The following is a 19677-nucleotide window of genomic DNA, read 5'->3' on the forward strand; positions in this document are numbered from 1 at the left end:
GGACCACAACTATTTGTTGTTTATTTCTGGATGTTTAAAACTACTTTCTCTAAAATTTGTATTAGGGCACTAGACAAATCATTGCCTGATCTCGCACATAATGTTTCTGGCCATACTGCACAGTAAACTTCTGAATTAACAGAACTGAGCTGCCAGATTGTATACGTTTAATTTCTGTTTGTAAAACAGCACAAAGACTTCAGATTTAGGTAGATTTATGACATTTTCCAGATCAAAACATATAATGGCACAGTTTGAATTCTCTGTTTTTTTGTTATTTTCACGTTCTTGGCGCATTATTAATTTCTTTCTAATATGGGAATTATATGCCTGTTGCTCTTCTGCCTGCACCCTCTTCTCTTTTTTGGCCAATCTATAGTCTTCGCAGACGTCACACCTATCCGTTTTCGGTTGCAAGAACTCTAGATTATACTCAAAATTAAAAATGTGTCTATACAACGACAGCTTTTGTGGAGGTATATTGTTTGCATTGCACATTTCAATGTACAATTCATACATTTTTTGTACGTTAAGTGTTGGGTCTAGATATCTTTTTTTTTTAATCTTTCTTGAAATAATGCGCTTCTACATATGGAAAATTGAAAATTATTTTCTTTGCTTGAAATGCGATATTTGGTCCCTTTCCCTCTTTTATTAGAGTGTGGTGTGCCCGAATCACTCTCTTCTGCAAATGCACGGTATATATGGGCTTTTTCTGGAAGATATTTAGAACCGGAGCTACAATAATCCTCCCAAGATTCATTTTCGGACACAGAGGACATTGTAAACAAGAAAATGATAATTTTAACTGATAAAACTCACATGTAACTTTCACCAATACTTTCACTATAGTACATGGAACCATATGGTTCTAACTTTAAACCATTTCGTGCGCTTGGAACTAGATTTCACTGTTGATTGTGGCGCTATCTGTCAACGAATCGCAGAACTTTCAATACCATTCTATGCAGAATTTAAAAAACAATAGATTTCTGTTAAAAAACGAGTTTTGTACAAACTGTCGCTTAGAACCCTATGGTTCTCAGCCCTCGAGTAAACAAATGTGTTATTCATCTCATTTGTGACTCTATGAAAGACAACAACAGTTTTACACTGAAGCATTAGTCAAAGGAGTTCATACAAATGTTCCACAATTAAATCAACCACAAAGGATTGCGTACCATATTTTGATAGAAGCTGTGAACATTGGATCTGGTGAAATTTACTTCCTTGATGCTGGGAATGGTCAGAAAAACATTTTTAACTAATCTTATTGTTATGTGCAACGATCAGACTGACTTACTTAATAATGTCATTGAGACAACGATCATTTCAGAAGTTTTCAGGTTTCGCGAATGGACAATAATTAATAATAATAATTTTTGTTTGGTTTTTTGCAAATTTTTAGTAATTTAACTTTGACACGTTATTTAATTCTAAGGCGGTACGAAGTTCTCCGGACCATCTAGTTGTAGTATAAAATACATCTCATTTAGCTAATTGGACGATAATCCACTGGTTGGCAATTGTACTTATTCCTCCCAATACTCTAAAAGCTTTTTTAAATTCATTAACGAATTAAAACCAAACACATAAATCTCTTTCTTATAGATTTAATAAAAGAAAAACAACCGACGGCATTTAACGCCGCGGCGTATCCTCATCCTCACCGCCGTTTTCGAGGTTTCCATATAAATCTAAGTTCTATAAACCCGAAGACTGGGGGAGATAAAGTTTCGTGTAAGTTTTCCGAGTGCATTCTCCGTAGGGGTTGGAGCTGTGCCAAGCATTCTTCCACCGCAGTGTACAACGGCCTCTCATCCACCGCTCCATCATCCCTTCGTCTCTTTTGAGCGGGCCGCAAAAGCGGGACAAGAAGAGGAGGTCGAATATCAACAGCTTGGCCTTCTAAGGGTGAAGTAATTATAAATGTCATGAATAATAATTTATATTTGGAATGGTAAAATCATAAATTATAGTTTAGATAAATCTAAATGAATATACAAGAGATTTTAACGTACTTTTTAATTACTTTTTGAATTATTTAATATCCTCTCTGTTGTTAATTATTCCGTTTTGTTCTAAAGTTTTCTATCTTTTTGCACATTGAGTAGTCTTAAAGAATTTGTTTTTTAATTACACAGGGAATTTTAGGCCACACAGCACACCAACTGATTCATTCTCTTTCGTCCACTTTACTTCTTGTTCTTATATACCAAAATAGTCAAAGGAATGTATGGAAAGTCTTCTCTTCTTCTCTTTGTACTTATTTCAAAAATGTATAACGCATAATGCTTAAAGTGATTAATTTATGAGAAAAATAAATACAAAAGCAAAATCCTGGATTGAAAAAAATTCATGTTTTGAACACTTTTATTACAAACATTTAGAATGAACATTTAACTACCAAAAATGTTTACAATAATAAGTGTTCAAAATAACTATCATTTACTTTCATACAATAGTGCAATCTATTTTAAAATAATTCTTCTCTAACATTACTTAACTTAACATGTCTGTATTTAATTGTCAACATTCATCCTCTATTCTTTGTGGTAAATAATCTAGAGATTCTGGTTGAGTAGTATACATTTTTGTTTTTAAATACAACCATAAGAAGAAGTCTAGCGGTGTTAAATCCGGTGACCTAGATAGCCAATCCGTCATCTGTCCCCTTCTATCTATCCAACGAGTGGAATAAGTTTCGTTTAAAAATTGTAGCACAGGTAGAGCTAAGTGTGAAGGAGCTCCATCATGTTGAAATAAAAAAAATCTTCAGAAAGGTTACCATTCTTTTCTACTATTGTTCTAATACAATCAACTACTTGCCTAAGTAACTTAAGATACGATGCACCATTTAAGTTTCCAGTGATAAAGAAAGGTTCGATAATGTGGTCACTTAGGATATCACACCCTACACAATCGTTTTAACACAATTTTAATTAATTTTAAGTACAGTATTTAAATTCAATACGTCGATAAATCAGAAAAGGTGTTGATGACTTGTGGTATAGAAATACTTACTTCAAACTCTGTAGCAATAAACAACAGTAAAGAAAACCAGATTTGAGAACAACACAACTAAAACGAAATTTAAAATCTTTGATTAAAAAAATAAAGAATAAAGCTTATTTAAATAAAACTCTGTTGTTTAATTGGTTGTAACAATTATGTCACATAATCTGCCCTTAAACTTGATTTGTGAACGACACTGACAGACGCCACAACTATCAAAAATTTTTGTTATTCCATTTTTAAAACACAACATTTGAAAATATGCAGCTGCTGTTCAAATTCACACCCACATCAAATATCTAAGGACAGCCCCAAGGGGTAAGTTTTATTTATGGCATTTCATACAGATTCACGCATTTTTATTTTTTAGACGTGTCCAAATCATTCATAAATGGTCATAGACGATGAACTTCTTTAAACTAAAATTAAAGAAAAATATTGAAAAATCATCTACATTAAGGCAGCAGCACCAGGGTAACAAAAATTTATTTCTTAATCTATGTATCAACTACTGGACGTTAACGATACCTTCTATGAGTACCATAACACCTGCTCTCGAATATTGTGAAAGCAACTCTTTAATTCATCTTATAACTAACATATTATTTTAGACACTAACGACAAGATGCAATCTAGGCATTCCTCAACTTCGGGAGTATTGATGGTAGGCCCAAATTTCAGGGTTGGTAAGAAAATCGGTAGTGGCAATTTTGGAGAATTGAGATTAGGAAAGAATCTCTACAACAACGAGCACGTCGCTATTAAGTTGGAGCCACTTAAGTCTAAAGTACCGCAGTTGCATCTGGAGTATAGATTTTATCAAATGTTAGGAGAACAGGAAGGTAAATGTATCTAGTCTGTGTTGGTATTTGTTTACTTTTTATTTACCAAATTTTGGAACTCTTTGTATCGTTTTGTTGCGACATTTTCTATACTGCAACTTTTACTATTGTAGGTATTGCTAAAATATACCACCTCGGTATTTGCGGTGGAAGATACAACGCTCTGGTGATGGAACTCCTCGGACCAACTCTAGAAGACCTCTTTTCAGTATGTAGCAGACGATTTAAACTTAAGACGGTGTTGCTAATAGCTGACCAGTTAATAACTCGTTTAGAGTACGTTCACAGCAAACGACTAATATTTCGTGACATTAAGCCTGAAAATTTTTTGATCGGGCGGTGGAGGACCAAAAAGGATAAGATTATTCATATTATCGATTTCGGATTGGCGAAGGAGTACGTAGATCCTGATACTGGAAAGCATATACCATATAAGTAAGTTTTTGTCTAAACTTTCATTGAAACGGCTGAATATTAATAGAATCATTAAAATTTGATTATGAGATGATTACTGATAATAAGCAACTTTACTTTTAGGATAACAGCTGCTAGATTAGTCCTTTCAAGTGATGGATCTAGAAGAGATTTATTCAAACCAATATTTCTAAAAAGGAAGTCCATTTTCTTTTCTTTTCATCTTTGTAGTTTTATTGCAGTGTTTAAATGTTTTAGAATTTATACATTCAACATATTTTCTATAGATCTTACCACTTAATCCTTTGGTTACTTTAAGTCTCACAATGGTTAGATTGACGTATATTAATCACCAACCACTAATCAATCACTAACCAATCTGAAAGGTAAACTTTCTAGTACCTTATTTTTACTCGGACAATTAAAACTTGTTACAAGTGTTGATACCTTAAAAATAACGTACTTTTCTCTTTTCCATTCATTTTTAAACCATGGTGTTATTCTGTTGGGAAACTCTTCATGTATTATTTGGCTCTACAACTCTATGTGAGTCTTGGCCACGTTTACCATTTCCCTCCATTGTTGTCGGATCTGAGCAGCTATTTCACATTGCTGTATTCCCATTTTGCGTAGATCACTGGTTACTACGTCCTTCCATCTCTTTCTTGGGCGACCAACTGACCTTCTGCCATCGGGCCTTTGTATCATCACTGTGTTTCTTCTCCATTCTCCTCTTGTCTCTTCTCTGCAAGGCCCATAGATAGTCCGCAGTATCTTTCTTTCCAGTACCAGTAATTATGTCGTTTCCCGCTGGTTCAGAGTCCATGTCTCGCTATACGATATTGTGGGACGAATTATTGTCTTGTAAACTCTTATTTTTGCAGGTATTGAGAGTATTTTTGATTTAAGTACTGTCATTAATGAGTAATATGCCCTGTTTCCTGCAATGATCCTGACTGCCACGTTCTTTTCATATTTATTTTCAGATGTTATGATCTGTCCCAGATACTTGAATTCTTTGACGACTTCAAAGTTGTATTCATTGATTGTTACGTTTTGTCTAACCCTTGGTATTGGATTCTTCGAAACCACCATGTACTTGGTCTTGTCCTCGTTGAACTTCAGACCAACTTCTTTGGCTCCGTTTTCATATAGGGTGAAAACTTCTTTTGCATCTCTGGTGGATTGTGCACTTCTCCACATCCACGTCATCCGCAAACGCCAATAGTATTTTTGATCCTTGGGCGGCAAATCCATTTGTCAGCTGTGATTGAACTTTCCATACCGCATGTTACAGTGCAAAATTAAATAGCAGGGGGGCGAGAGGATCTCCTTTTCTAAGCCCGGTGTCAGTGAGAAATCACTACGACGTGCTGCTAATTCTGATCCACGCGGAAGCGTTCTCTGTGCTCCCCTGTGCTAATCGTACCAGCTTTCCAGGTACTCCCATTTCTACCATGGTCTCCCACAATGCTTCTCTGCTAACAAAATCGTAAGCTTTTTTAAAGTCCACGAAGATTTGGTATACATCGCGGTTGAATTCCCAGTTTTTTTCCAACACCTGACGTAGAACGAATATCTGGTCTATGGTCGACCTTCCCGGTCTGAATCCACTTTGGTAGTCGCCTTTTATTTCCTCTGCATATGGAGTTAGCCTTATAGACAGTATCATAAATATAATTTTGTACGTTGTATTGATTAACGATATTCCTCTATAGTTCCGACATATTTGTTTGTCTCGCTTCTCGTGGATAGGTACTATATGGCTTTCATGTCAGTGTTTCTCATGTTATCTCAAGGTGGAGCTTTTCTCCCCCTTTTTGTAGTAGTTCCGCCTGTAGGCCATCTGAGCCTGGGGCTTTATGGTTTTTTAGGGACGAAATTGCGGACTTTACTTTAGCTAGTGTGGACCCTGGTATTTCAGGTTCGGCTAACTGGTACTGTCTTTGTTGCTCTGCCGTTGTGAGTTTTTCTGTATTTAGGAGTTGCTCAAAATACTTTCTCCATTGGCGGCTTATCTTCTCGTCGTCTGTGAGCAATTCTCCTGCATCGTCTTTTATAAATCTTGATCTGTTGGTCGTGTTGCCCTTCATTGTTTTTAGGTCCTTATAAAACTGTCTAGACTGACCAGTTCTATGTTCCTCCTCCAGTTGCTGTATTCGCGCTTCTAGGTACTGTTTCTTTTTCTTCTCAAAAGTCTTCTCGTTTGAGTCCTTACTCTGTTGTAGTCTTCCCTGTTCTCGTAATAACTCTAGCCTAGGTAAGTATCGTTTGAGTAAATCACAAATAAACTCAATTGACTATAATATATACAATGTCCTACCTAACGATTTAAAACAACTTTTGATGAATAAATTTATAGTGAGTCTGAAAAGATACCTTTTGAGATTTGCTTTTTACTCTGTTAGTGAATACTTTGATCACTTCAAGGCAGTAACATGAACATGGATGTACTCACTATGTTGGTATATGTATTATTTTGTATATTTTATGTTTTATTTTATGTTATGCGCATTAATGTATTTTCATCTCCTATTGCATTTTGTGTATGTTATGCATTATATTTTTTACTTATACATATAATTGACTTGTTACAACCAAATGTAAAATTTGTAAACGTAGTTAAATAAATCTTGAATCTATCTTCTTTTCTTAATATTAAATAGTCATTCATTCTCAAATACCGATTGTTAGTGAGAGTGTAAATCAGCATCATAGGTTGCTTGTTGAGATTAAAGTAAGACGCAAATCGAAATCAAATGGTGATATGATGTTAGAAAATGTGAAATTTTTTTTATTATATTTGTTTTATAATATGTGTCCAGTATTTCTTACCCCTTTTTCAATATTATTACTTTTCAATACTAATTCTCTCAGGCCATCTTCCAAGCAACTTTTTCGTTTAATCCTCTTCTTTGCTACTGTATGTTACTCCTAGCTAATCTCTTTTATTTCATTTATTATCTAGCGGTAACTATTAATTGTTTTTTTTTCTTTTTTTTTTTTCAGTTATAGAAAGTTTGGTTTTTTACTATTGGACATTTTGGCCCTTTTTCAAGGTTTTCTTAGAACTTCCCTTTAATATAATAATATCCTTGTTTGTTTCTTCTAATTTTAGTACTTACTAATTCGTCTTTCTTACCTTGACGCCATTTTAAACTAAAAACAACAGATTTTATTCGAGCTAATCTGTTTTTTTGTGTGCGTCTGTTTATATTTATCTTCATGATATACTCCCCAACTGAATCCAACCACAACGACACCGCAACGTCCGTAAAGTTTTTCCCGTTTACGGAGTAAATATATCAGCCCTATGTTGCGCCGTGTGACCTGTACCATCCCGCGTCGTTTAATTTTTCTTCCGGCCAGTCTGTCATCGGCTAATTTAAATGTTGCGTTTCAGGGAACATAAATCTTTAACGGGCACAGCCCGTTACATGAGCATAAACACCCATATGGGTCGAGAGCAGTCCCGGCGAGATGATTTAGAGGCGTTGGGACACATGTTCATGTACTTTTTGAGGGGCTCGCTGCCGTGGCAGGGCCTCAAAGCTGATACTTTAAAGGTAATAGTCCAGTAAGTAACGACATAGATCATACAATAAATTTATATATATATATTCGTATATCTATTCAATCTTTATCAAAGTTCTTTTTGTTTAGAGTACTTTATAAACGCTCGAATTGTTAACCTAGCAAAAAAATCATATCTCCCAGTGCTCTGATGCACACAGTCTACACAAAAGTCCCAATTAAAAATCCAGACTGGAGAACAATAATTTCTTTTTAAAATTACGAAGTTAAAAACACTGAGGGAAGCTTTAATCCTATTATTGGAATTTTTGCAGGCCTTTTATTCCTTTTAATACCTTTAATTCAAAACTGCCTCCAGAAATGCAAATAATATCAATTAATTTACCTTTAGATTTTAAGTCACAGTAAAACATTGATGTATTTCTGGTAGAAAATTTATTTTATTTCATTTAAGCTTAATGTTTCAACAATATAGTCATTAACAAATGTACAATGTATAGTTACAGGGTAAAAATGACAAAAAGATAATAAGCAATCACAAAAGTTACATTATAATGTACAGAAAGGAACGTTTTGGATTTACAGTAAAATATTTCAATTTTAAGTATTATAGAATATTATAGGATACCGTTTAGGTTAGGTTACAAACGGTAACCTTAGGATTTTCTAGGTTTTCCTTCAGATTGTGTCTTTCCCTTTTGTCAGAGAAGTTCGGGCATGATAAATGGACTGTAAAGATACCCAACTAAAACACAATGATGATGTGAGTTGGTCAGTGTGATCAATGAGAAGACCTTTTTATTTTGGACAATTTAAAACTGTTTATAGTTTAGTCGACGGTGTTCTACTCGATCGTTTATGCCAAATGTTCCTGATTGATATATTGATCAAACATTTTAAATCGTTTTGCTGTTGTATCTTTTTGGTTTGGAGATTTTGGTTTAAAGCTACAACTTTTTTTACAGTATGACCAGAAGTCTTATTTCCAGAAATATTTAAATGTAACAGGACGAATATGAATGTTCCCGATATTCCATTTAAGGTATGGTGACACAAAGTGTTATGTGAATTTTATATATTTTTTATCGTATTCTTAGATAATAAGGAATCATTACAAGTAGCTACATATATGCAATAGTAGGTGAAGGTTTTCACCCAATTCATCTTTAGAAGCATTAGTGTATATAATTTTATGAAAATTGTATCGATTAAGAAGTTTCAAAAAGTTTGTAGTAAAACTGGTAGGGGGGTAATTCGTTTTGGACAGTTAAAGAGACTGTCTCTATGGATAACACGAAAACATAATACAATACTAGAATTGTTTTTGTAAGAAAAAAATCGAACAATGACAAAATATCAAACCATTTATTGGTTATTTTACTTTTACTCCGCAGTTGTTTTGCTTCGAGCGTCAACTTACTTCCAGTATTCGAGGACACTGTCAGCAGGAATTCTGACTTAAATTTGGTTACGGTATGTTACGTACGGTTGGACTTTAGTATCCGAACAGCGTTGCTTTTACGATTTACCTCCAGCATAGTTTGTTATGAATAGTACAAACAAAACTTTGCAAGAATTAAAATGGGACAAGAAATCATCTCTCCTTTTCAAACAACAAAGGGACTAAGACAAGGCTGCTGTCTGTTACCCACCTTATTTAAAATCTATTTGGACAGATCCTTAGTAAAATGGGTAAAAAAAATGTAGAAACATAGGGTAAGAAAACTGAAAACAACTATAGGGTAAGAAAACTGCAAGAAGAATATGAGGTATCAGGTCTAAAGATGAATACGACAAAATGTGAATATCTCTCAGTGGAAACAGTTGAAATATGTGACCTAGTCTTGGAAGACGACAAAATCAGAGGCGTGCAATCCTGCAAATATTTGGGGGTCATTTTCAACAGAAAGGGAAATAGCGCAGACGAAATCAGGGAAAGAATAAACAACGGCAGGGCAGCGACCCGTGCCTTAAACTCTCTTTTCTGGCAAAAAACAATTCGACGAGAAACCAAAAAACACATTTACGGTAGTATAGTCCAAAGTATTACACTTTACGGTTCGGAAGTATGGGACGTCACCAAAGCTAATAGAACCAAACTTATGACAGAAATGGATTATCTGAGACGGAGCTGCGGTAAATCGAAACTGGAGAGAGTTAGAAACGAACAAATAAGCAACGAAATGAAAATGGAGCGAAATATCAATGATTACATAGTAAGAAAACAAGAATGCCAGAGAACAGATAGCCTAAAAGAGTACTGGAATGGATCCCTCCTGAAAGAAGAAAGAGAGGACGACCACGGAGAAGTTGGTGCAACGATATTGATGAAGCAATGACGGCAAGAGACTTAGAAGAGGCAACTGCATATGACAGAAAAAGATGGAAATTGGGGGCGGAGAAGCGGCCTCCGTTGATTATAAAATCACTTTATAAAGCCATGGTATATTGTACATGGACAGTATATTGGAATGTTGGGGTAAAGAACCGATTGTAAAGATCCAACGCTAAAAAACATTATTACAGATAGTTAAAGAGACAAGGGACAATATTTATTGTGCTTAATATTGGCACAATCAAAATAGAAACACATACAGGGTGGTCCTTAAGTAATTGTACAAACAGAAACAGTAGATTCTGCAACTTTAAAATATTACGAGTTAAGCCAACTTGCTTTAATAAAATGTTGATATTAAGAAAGATACAGGGTGTTAAAGTGAAAATTTAAAATTTTATTTTTCGGTATAACTTTTACGTTTGTAAACATTTTTGGACAAAAATTTAGTTTAATGCTTTTGAGTAGGATAAATTATAATTTTATACTTACTTTAATGTAACTAATAGAGGGCGCCACATATGCCACATGTGTAGCATAAATTTGCGCTTAACTTTTTTACTCTTTAAGCTAGCTCTATTTGTGTTAAAAAATGTTAAAGATACATTATTTTTACAAAGAAAAGGTATACTTGTTAGTAACCTGAAAATTCAACCGTTTTCGAGATAAATGCATTTTATAAGTCAGCTGCACAATAATTGTTAGTTTGATATTTGTGCGGTAAAGCACTGAATACCTGTAGATAAGCATAATTCTACTTCTGTGCATCTTCTTCTTTAGGTGCCGTGTCCGTATTCAGACGTTGGCCGTCATTATGTTTACAAATTCCCTTTGCTATCGCTTCTTAAGTTTCTATAATGGCGTTGTATTACTTTTTCTATATTGTAAAATGCTAAAAACCCAAAATATGTGGTTTATGCAACATGGTACACCACCACATTCTGGAGAGAAGGCAGTTAGAACATACTTAAATACAACTTTTCTGAACGTCGGATTGGTCGTGGTAGTCATATTCCTTGGCAATGTGGTGAGATATTGATATAATTATTTAATTCATAAAAAATCCGAAAAGAATACTTATTGTTGATTACGTAAATTGTTTACCAATTTTTATTAGAACCAATAGAAACTAGAGCACATGTATTGAATAACACATATGTGTCCTGTTTCATAATACTTTTGCTACAAATCTAACCTGAAAGACTCAGCATTTTTACAAAAACATCATCGTTGTCCTAATAACCGATATTGTTATAAATATAGTAAACACACAGGCAATTTAGTTTAGCATAATATCAGTTCGTTAGTAAATCATAATAGTCCATGTGTTCGAGATGTAATTATAGTTACTCGTAAGCTGTAACGTAATCATATAAATAAGTAATGTCATCGATAGGTTATTCCGTATGTATATAAATAACCAATGAACGAGATACATCACATTTTAATACATTATTTGACTTCTGCGACAAATAAGATGTAGTTTCATAATATGCCATAAGATTTGGATATGTATGTAAAATAATATATACATCCATTATACAATATAGCCACCATGTAGCCCCGAATTTAATCTGCTTGATTTTGGTGTATGGAGCGCATTAAAACAACGTGTGCTATTTAATATGAGACGATGTTTTATGGAATATATTGACAAATGAATTAAAGAAAATGGTGGACATATCGAACACTTACTTTGCCAAAAAGTTGTTATTTAGTTTAACTTTCTTAATTTGGTTTGTAAACAAAATGTTTTGATTATGACTTTAACATAAAACGTAAAATGTTTGATGTAAAATTCTATTATTCTGTTATTTTGTCCAATCCTATTATTAATTATCCTGCTGATATATTTATTTTATTTAATATTTCGTTAACTATTAACTTTAGTTAAAGGTATTTTATACCAAAATTCAGAAGTATTAATGTTTTTGTCTATTTTTTCTTCGTTGTCTGGGGTAATTGCCTTAGATCAGAATTATGCAGCTGATTTTTAAAATGCGATTATGCGATCGAAAACTGTTGAGTTTTGAAGTTTTAAGTATACCTTTTTTTTGTTAAAATAATTTATCTTTAATATTTTTCATCTCAAATACAGGTAACTTAAAGAGCAAAAAAGTTAAGTGCAAATTTATACCTTATATGTAGCATAAGTGGCGCCCTCTATTAGTAACATCAAAGTGTGCATCAAATTATAATTTTTCATATTTAAAAGTACCTATTTGTAAATTTTCATACATAAATGTTTACAAACATGAAAGTTATAGCGAAAAATAAAATTTTAATTTTACACTTTAACACCCTGTATCTTTCTTATTATCAACATTTTATTAAAGCAATTTGGCTTAAATCGAAATATTTTAAAGCGTAGAATCTACTGTTTCTTTTTGTACAATTACCTAAGGACCACCCTGTATATAGTTATGTAATTAGAAAAACTATGCATACCCGGCATATGGAAAGGGCACAGATAATGATGATAATAGCATATTTGTGTTTCCTGTGAATTATATGGACTTCTTACTCTAAAATCTCATTATATTAATATAATTATCGTAGTTTCTAAAAAGATCGGTAATTTTTTACCATAGATAAGTTCAACATCAAATAGTTAACAAGTTACATAATGATTTAGACAAGATATTGCCATTTAATGGTTGTAAATTTAATATATAATAAATAAAGCTTTATAAAGAACAATAAACATAAAACCAGGTCCTATTATTTACCTCTAAAATTTAACAAACTTCCCAAACATTTAACAATTTTCTCAAACTCCCGACGCTAACACCTATTCATCTCAAATTCATTAAAGACTTTCTACCTCCAAACAACTCTTAATTGAATAATTAACTAGAACCCATCACCTGCCAAATTAGCAGTGAAAGCTAAAAACTGTTACAGGAGCGATATCAAAAAATCGGCGAAACGAAAAGAGCCACGACGATCGAGAGCTTGTGCGAAGGTCAACCGGAGGAGTGGGCCACGTACTTGAGATACGTCAGGAAGTTGGATTTCTCCGAGACGCCCGATTATGATTATTTGAGGAAGATATTTAGGGATTTGTACGAGAGGAAAGGGTACGCTGATGATATGGTCTTTGATTGGACGGGTAAGAGAAATATTTAGTAATAATTAATATAAAAACTTAAAAGGTTTTCTGAACGCTGCTTTGTCTCATACTATTCGTTTGTCCTTCATGAAAAGGGTAAATACATTTTTATAAAAGTTTATTTAATTCCAGACATTATTTAACTTTTCGATTTTATTTTTTACGATGAATGTGATCTGAGTAAATAGAATGAAAAATAATTGTATAAAATAGCCAAACATAGAACAACGAAATTAAAATGTAGCGTTGAGCTTCGACCACTCTGGCCCAACTTGGTCTCAGATTGACATGTCCTCCAAAAAGAAAGACATATGGTACTTTTTTCATATTGTTGCAAACCTTAACGAGCTTACAAGTAAATAGGTCGCAGTTGCGATTCACATAATGACAGTCAGCAGAAATTCTCTCATTAAATAATTCTGTTGATTGAAAATACAACGCTTTTAAATATGCGACCTCCAAGGCCCAATTACAATACCAAAAAAATATTAATAACATTTCTTGATTATCTTCTTCAGAATTATTTTACAATATCACCTTTCGTCATTGACCGACCATTTCAACTTGAAACGCAAGTTTTTTTTTTAATTAAAATTTAAAATAAATTTTTTTTAAGAAATATTAAATTAAAATCCACAAGGAATCTACGTTCCTGTATTTGGCTGTATACCATATATTAAAAAATTAATTAAAACCCTTTGTAAAAGGTATATATTTTTAAAAACCCCAAACGGGCTGTGTTAGACAAAACGTTTTCGGAATACATCATTCCATCATCGGTGTCTAGGAGTACATGAATGTAGCCACTAAATATATGGGTAAAAACCCGTTAACAAATAATAAGTTACATTTGTTCGACATTATATCTTATAAATACTTATGATGTTAAAGTTACCGTTGGATTAGGTAACATGGCGACATATGACTCCACGTTGAAGTTGCAAGTCCTGAGACGGTGTGTCTACGAGGACTTTATGGAAGCAACTGCGCCATGTTACCTAATCCAACGGTAACTTTAACATCATAAGTATTTATAAGATATAATGTCGAACAAATGTAACTAATTATTTGTTAACGGGTTTTTACCCATATATTTAGTGGCTACATTCATGTACTCCTAGACACCGATGATGGAATGATGTATTCCGAAAACGTTTTGTCTAACACAGTCCGTTTGGGGTTTTTAAAAATATATACCTTTTACAAAGGGTTTTAATTAATTTTTTATTAAATTAAAGTTTTATTTCCCTTTCCTTACATCTCCCAGCAGACAAAAAAAAATTAAACAAATTTCCTTGACTCGAATAATCAGGTATTCTAAAAAATCAAGAATGTGATTAGTGTTCAGGTATAAAATATTATCATTAGGAAGTTTTTTAGAAAAAAAAATAAAATTTCCCATCGACATTACCATTTTCATTTCACATTTCTCATTGTCAATTGTTTGAGTTCATATTTACATTTCTGTGCTCATTTTCATTTTATGTTATCTTCTGTTGACCTATCTACGCTGAATATGCTAAATTTTACAAGGTGATTAATAACTACGAGGTAAAGCAAACATCCATTTTTTTAAATAGGGCACTATCGGGCAATTATCGATTTAAATTTAATTCAAATACTTAATATTTTAGTAAGTTTCGGCGTAAATAGTTTATTTAAAAATATTCTATTAGATAAGAGTTATTAATTTAAAAAAAAGTAAGAAAATGGTTATATATTGGCAACTAGAACAAGACTAACTGTATCAGCTATAACGGAGTTATTGACATTATGTACTGATAATACATATTTTCAACTAAATAATGTATTCTATAAACAAAATTTGCGCTCTAGTTTTTTTTCATTATTAGCCGATATATTTACGGAACATTTAGAAATAAATATTTTTTCCAAACAAAATTTAAAACTCACAGAATTGTGAAGTATGTAGATGATGTATTTTCAATATGGCCTCATGGATCAAAATTGTTGGACCCATTCATGAATGATGATGATGACAAACGGTGGAGAAGGGGCAATCAATTTACCGTGGAAAAGGGATATGATAACGTACTACCTTTGTTGGAAGTTTAATCTATAAGAACTATACTGGATATGAGACTCAGATGTATAGAAAACCAACACACACCAACAGATATCTAAATTAAAAATCAAACCACAACAATATTAAAAAGGAATCATTAAATCCTTATACAGTAGAGCCAAAATTATTGTTTCTAAAGAAAATTCGTTCTTTGAGGAAAAACATTTGCTAAAATCTGTTTTATTAAAAATTATTATCGTTTATGGTTTATAAATAAGGTATTTTCAACAATCCACCAAATGAAACAGAACAACTTAAAACGAGATCCTACAGCATACACATAACAAGGAATACTACGAGGAAAGTAACAATAAGATAAATAAAAGGATTATAAGAAATACTTAAAAGGATAGGAAATAAATTCAACATTCAAAACAACAAACACATTGAGATCTATTTTATCTAAAACTAAACCTAACAATGAACAAGAAAGAATAAAGAATTGTATTTATAAAATTCCTTGTGAATGCGATCAATTCTATTTAGGTGAAACATCAAGACCATTGTTAGAATAAGTGAACATCAATCTTATATTAAAAATAGATAATTTGATAGATTTAAATAAGTAAACACGCATGGGAAAATGAACATAGGGTTCAATAGAACGATTCAAGTATAGTCCTAAAAGAAGCAGATGATAAAAAGAGAAACATCAAAGAACCGGCTCTAATTATGCTAAATGAGACCAATCGCGTCGCAAATTAGAAAAATGCCAAAGAAAAATACAACTATTAGTAAATCAGTAACCATATGAAGAAAATAATTTTATTGTAGGTACCTATAATTACACAAGAAAGATATTTCTAGTTACAAAAGTTGAAGGTAGTTCTGAAATTTGAAGAAAATTAACAATATATCAGAAAGTAGTTAGTTTTATAAAAATGAATGAGGATCCTAAATGCAAACTTTTGAAAAAATAAAATATAGAGTTGTACATTTAAAAAATTGTTCACCCTGTGTACGAATATTTGTCAAAGATTTCTGTTAAACTTATTGTAAAAATGCAATTACTATTTTTATTGGAAATAAACCACAATGTAAGTTTAAAATAAGATTATATTTCACGTTTTATTTCTTTTTCGGAAGTGGTTTTTAAAATACAATACAATAAATTAAACAAATTTTGCTCTTTATTACTTGGTGAAAAATTCTTGGAATAATTTAATTTTATCTGACTTATTCATATTGACCATTCAGACATATATTATACATTTTAAAGAAGACGACTTTAAAATGAATTTGTCAATATTGCTGAGTTGCGTTCTTGGGACGACTTTATTGTAAGGTAGTTCATTCGATTACATGAAATCAACTTTAACTTGAGAATATCCGTCAGAAAAGTCATAGCATGTGATTCGTCTTCAAAAAATAGAACCACATACAATGGTAACAGTAAAATTCTTCTGTTAGTAATTCCATAGTAAATCATGAAGAAAAATCCCGAAAAAAACCTCATAATCCAGACATGGTAAGTATTTGTTTTTATATTTAGTTTACTCTCAATATACAACAAACTCTCATTTTATATGTATTTTATCTTAAAATATAAATTAATGTATTTTGTGGGACAATAAATCCCAGGAACGCAACTCAAAATAATTGGCAATGTCTTTTTAAAGTCATATACTTTAAAATGTATAATAGGTATATGTCTAAATTGTCAATATGAATGAGTCGGATAAAATTAAAATATTAGATTTTTTTACCAAAGAAAAAAACAAAAAATTTGTAATTTTTTGTTTAATATTTCGTATTTTAAGAACGATTTCCGAAGTGGAAATCGAAACATCAAATAAACTTGCAATATTGTGGCTGATTGCCAACAAAAAAAATAAAGTCGATTATTATCATCGCATATGAGCTTTTTATTTCAATTATATGTTTTTTTGAGATTGGGCTGCCTATTACAAAAATTGAACAGTAAATCGGCATAATTTTCAATAATATGCGAGAAACAATCCCTACTTTATTAACAGGTATTCGGTGTGTGCATTAAATTAAAGTTCACTTAGTGTAAATTTCAGTAATAAAAATGTGGATTCAAGATTGTTTATAATTTTTTTTCCAATTTAAAAAAATACTTAATATTTCTTCTAGTTCGAATTACGCCACCCAAAAGTGAACAGGAAAATAATTAATTATTTAAACCAATGTCATGTAAGTTTCTTTGAAACGTTTAAATGAATTGTTATTATGAAATTGGGTCGCTCCAAAATATTGATATGATATGCAATTATTAATTATTGAATTGTATTTTACAGTGGATATGATATGTAGTTAATTGAAAAGGTATTTTATGATTTTACTGCAATTTAATAATTAATTTTATTTATTACATACAATGTTTATCTTTTAATACCCTCATAACCTCAATCTTAAATGTCAAATAATTAAATCTAAACGTAAAAAATATACTTATTAATATTTACCGTTAAAAATCAATTCAAAATTTTTCCATCCTGTATAGTAGTGTAAAACGATAGGAACCTAAATATGTGAAAATATACAGGATGTTCTATTGAAAAAATTGTAACTTTGCTTTCTTACATTGTTATTAATCACTTTGTAGAATTCGGCATATTATCCAAGTCTGGAGAATATCAATGCCTACATATTCTCTAAATATTTTTTTTGGATATTCCTTACTAAAATATAACCTGTATATAAATAACATTTAGTTATGTATGATTGATGTATTTCTGTATTAATTTCTAATTATTCCTTTCACTCTACTACAGACCTAGAACAATCCCGCGCAGTCTTGATCAATCCCGTAGGATCCAAAGGCTACGTCCTGAGGGACTCGACCGTCAGAACGGTGCAAACCATCAAATAGGTGATTATAAAAACATCAACTTTCTATTAACTAATTTTCTTTTATTTCAGATAAAGTTTCGTGGTTTACTCCAGATGAAAGGAAGGAAAGCCAAAAGGCGAAAACATGAATGATAGCGTTTACTATGTTTTTGTGCTAACTGAAAGAAATATTTGTAAAAAATGTGAAATATATATATATATAATAATTTATGAAAATTATACAATAAATTGTTTTTTCTATATATAAGAACTTCTTTTAATTTCCTCGCAGCTTAACTTTCAAATACATTTTTATTTGTTTTATGATTTCATTTATTACTTATAATTTAACTAATGAAACTGACAAATAAATAAATAGTCCAGTTACTGTGGCATTTTCCCTTTAAATTTTTTATTACTGCACCGATTTATCTGAAATTTTTACAGTGGGTAGTAAATTACTCAAATAACATAAGTTATATGGTGTCGATGTGTGCTTCTACCCCTGGGGTGGTTGGCACCCCATCTAGGAGGTTGAACTTTTTACACTCAAAATAACCCCGGGAATTGATATAGAATCAAATTTTAAACAAAAAATGTCATAAATTTTTTTTGCTAAATTAATACTTTTTGAGTTATACGCACTTGAAAAAGTCAACTTTTCGCAAAAAAGAACATGTTTCCCAATGATTTTGTACGAATAACTCAAAAACAAAGCGTTTTATTGAAAAATCTATAATGAGCAAAAAAAAAGCATATAAAAAAAACAAAGAGAATGTTTTTTTATTAATTTTTATAAGTACAATACTAAGCGATTTATAATTGTTTGAAGATGACTTTTTGTTTTTGGGATACTATACTCGATGCATTTAACATCAAATATCGGAAAATGGACATCTTTTTTGATAAAAACTCATACAATACTTTTTAAAGAACTAGAAAAAACCTTTAAAATGAGCTATGTTAAAAGCCATTTCGATTAAAATAAAGCGAAATACGAAGGAAAGAATTTGAATTACTCTAGCGTTTAAAAAAAAACGAGCAGTATAAGTAACACTATTTCGATCAGAATTGAAATTAAACGTATATCTTCTACAATTCATTTTATTTTAGTGTTATTTATAAGTTTTAAAAGTTTAGCCTGTTTAAAATGCGTATTTTTTGAAAAAATCACGTTTAAATTAAAAAATCTTTTTTTTTTAATTATCTAAAAATTTACATTTTTTCGAAATAAATCTAAAACTATAAGAGATACGTGAAAAATGGTTATATACCAAAATGTAGTTTTTTTCTTAACAAAAATTTTAATTTTTTTATTTTGTTGTAGCTCGAAAAATAATAGAGATATAGCCAATTTTGAAGTTTGAGATACAGCGGCTGACACACCTGTAATCAGCACTTTGGCCCTTTACTATTTAAAAAGAAAGAATTTTAACATATTTTAATCTACTTAGTCTTGTAGCTTTTGAAATTACCTTCAAAATATTTTTTTAATGGACACTGTAGCTTAAAAATTAACGGAGTTATTCTAAAAAAATTTTGG

At 31.5% G+C, this 19677-nt stretch overlaps 2 protein-coding genes across 7 annotated transcripts in view; one reads left to right on the forward strand and one right to left on the reverse strand.

Annotated features, from left to right (window-relative positions):
• Positions 1 to 19677, reverse strand: part of LOC140443133 (kielin/chordin-like protein) — a 583808-nt gene that overhangs the window by 154501 nt on the left and 409630 nt on the right. The gene's annotated exons all lie outside the window — the stretch shown is intronic.
• Positions 3207 to 18379, forward strand: LOC140437387 (casein kinase I-like). Of its 4 annotated transcripts, XM_072526894.1 has the most exons (8): positions 3207 to 3333; positions 3386 to 3489; positions 3627 to 3857; positions 3971 to 4292; positions 7675 to 7837; positions 13045 to 13252; positions 18077 to 18174; positions 18225 to 18337. In XM_072526894.1, the coding sequence occupies exons 2-7, from the start codon at positions 3420 to 3422 to the stop codon at positions 18172 to 18174; spliced, it is 1092 nt and encodes a 363-aa protein (XP_072382995.1). In that variant the 5' UTR covers positions 3207 to 3333; positions 3386 to 3419; the 3' UTR covers positions 18225 to 18337. The 4 variants fall into 4 exon arrangements, 2 of the variants coding, with proteins under 2 accessions (XP_072382995.1, XP_072383004.1); XR_011950370.1 differs by lacking the exon at positions 18077 to 18174 and having other exon boundaries at positions 7675 to 7848; positions 18225 to 18360; XR_011950373.1 differs by lacking the exon at positions 18225 to 18337 and having other exon boundaries at positions 7675 to 7848.

The sequence above is a fragment of the Diabrotica undecimpunctata genome, chromosome 1 (assembly GCF_040954645.1).
Source record: "Diabrotica undecimpunctata isolate CICGRU chromosome 1, icDiaUnde3, whole genome shotgun sequence".
NCBI classification, from domain to species: Eukaryota; Metazoa; Arthropoda; class Insecta; order Coleoptera; family Chrysomelidae; genus Diabrotica; species Diabrotica undecimpunctata.

What these genes read in the sequence shown, in the direction of transcription:
- LOC140437387 (XM_072526894.1), top strand. Translation starts at nt 3,420, where the DNA reads ATGAACTTCTTTAAACTAAAATTAAAGAAAAATATTGAAAAATCATCT. An exon ending in ATTAAGGCAGCAGCACCAGG is followed by an intron (nt 3,490 to 3,626) that starts GTAACAAAAATT and finishes ATATTATTTTAG; the next exon opens with ACACTAACGACAAGATGCAA. An exon ending in TCAAAGCTGATACTTTAAAG is followed by an intron (nt 7,838 to 13,044) that starts GTAATAGTCCAG and finishes AAACTGTTACAG; the next exon opens with GAGCGATATCAAAAAATCGG.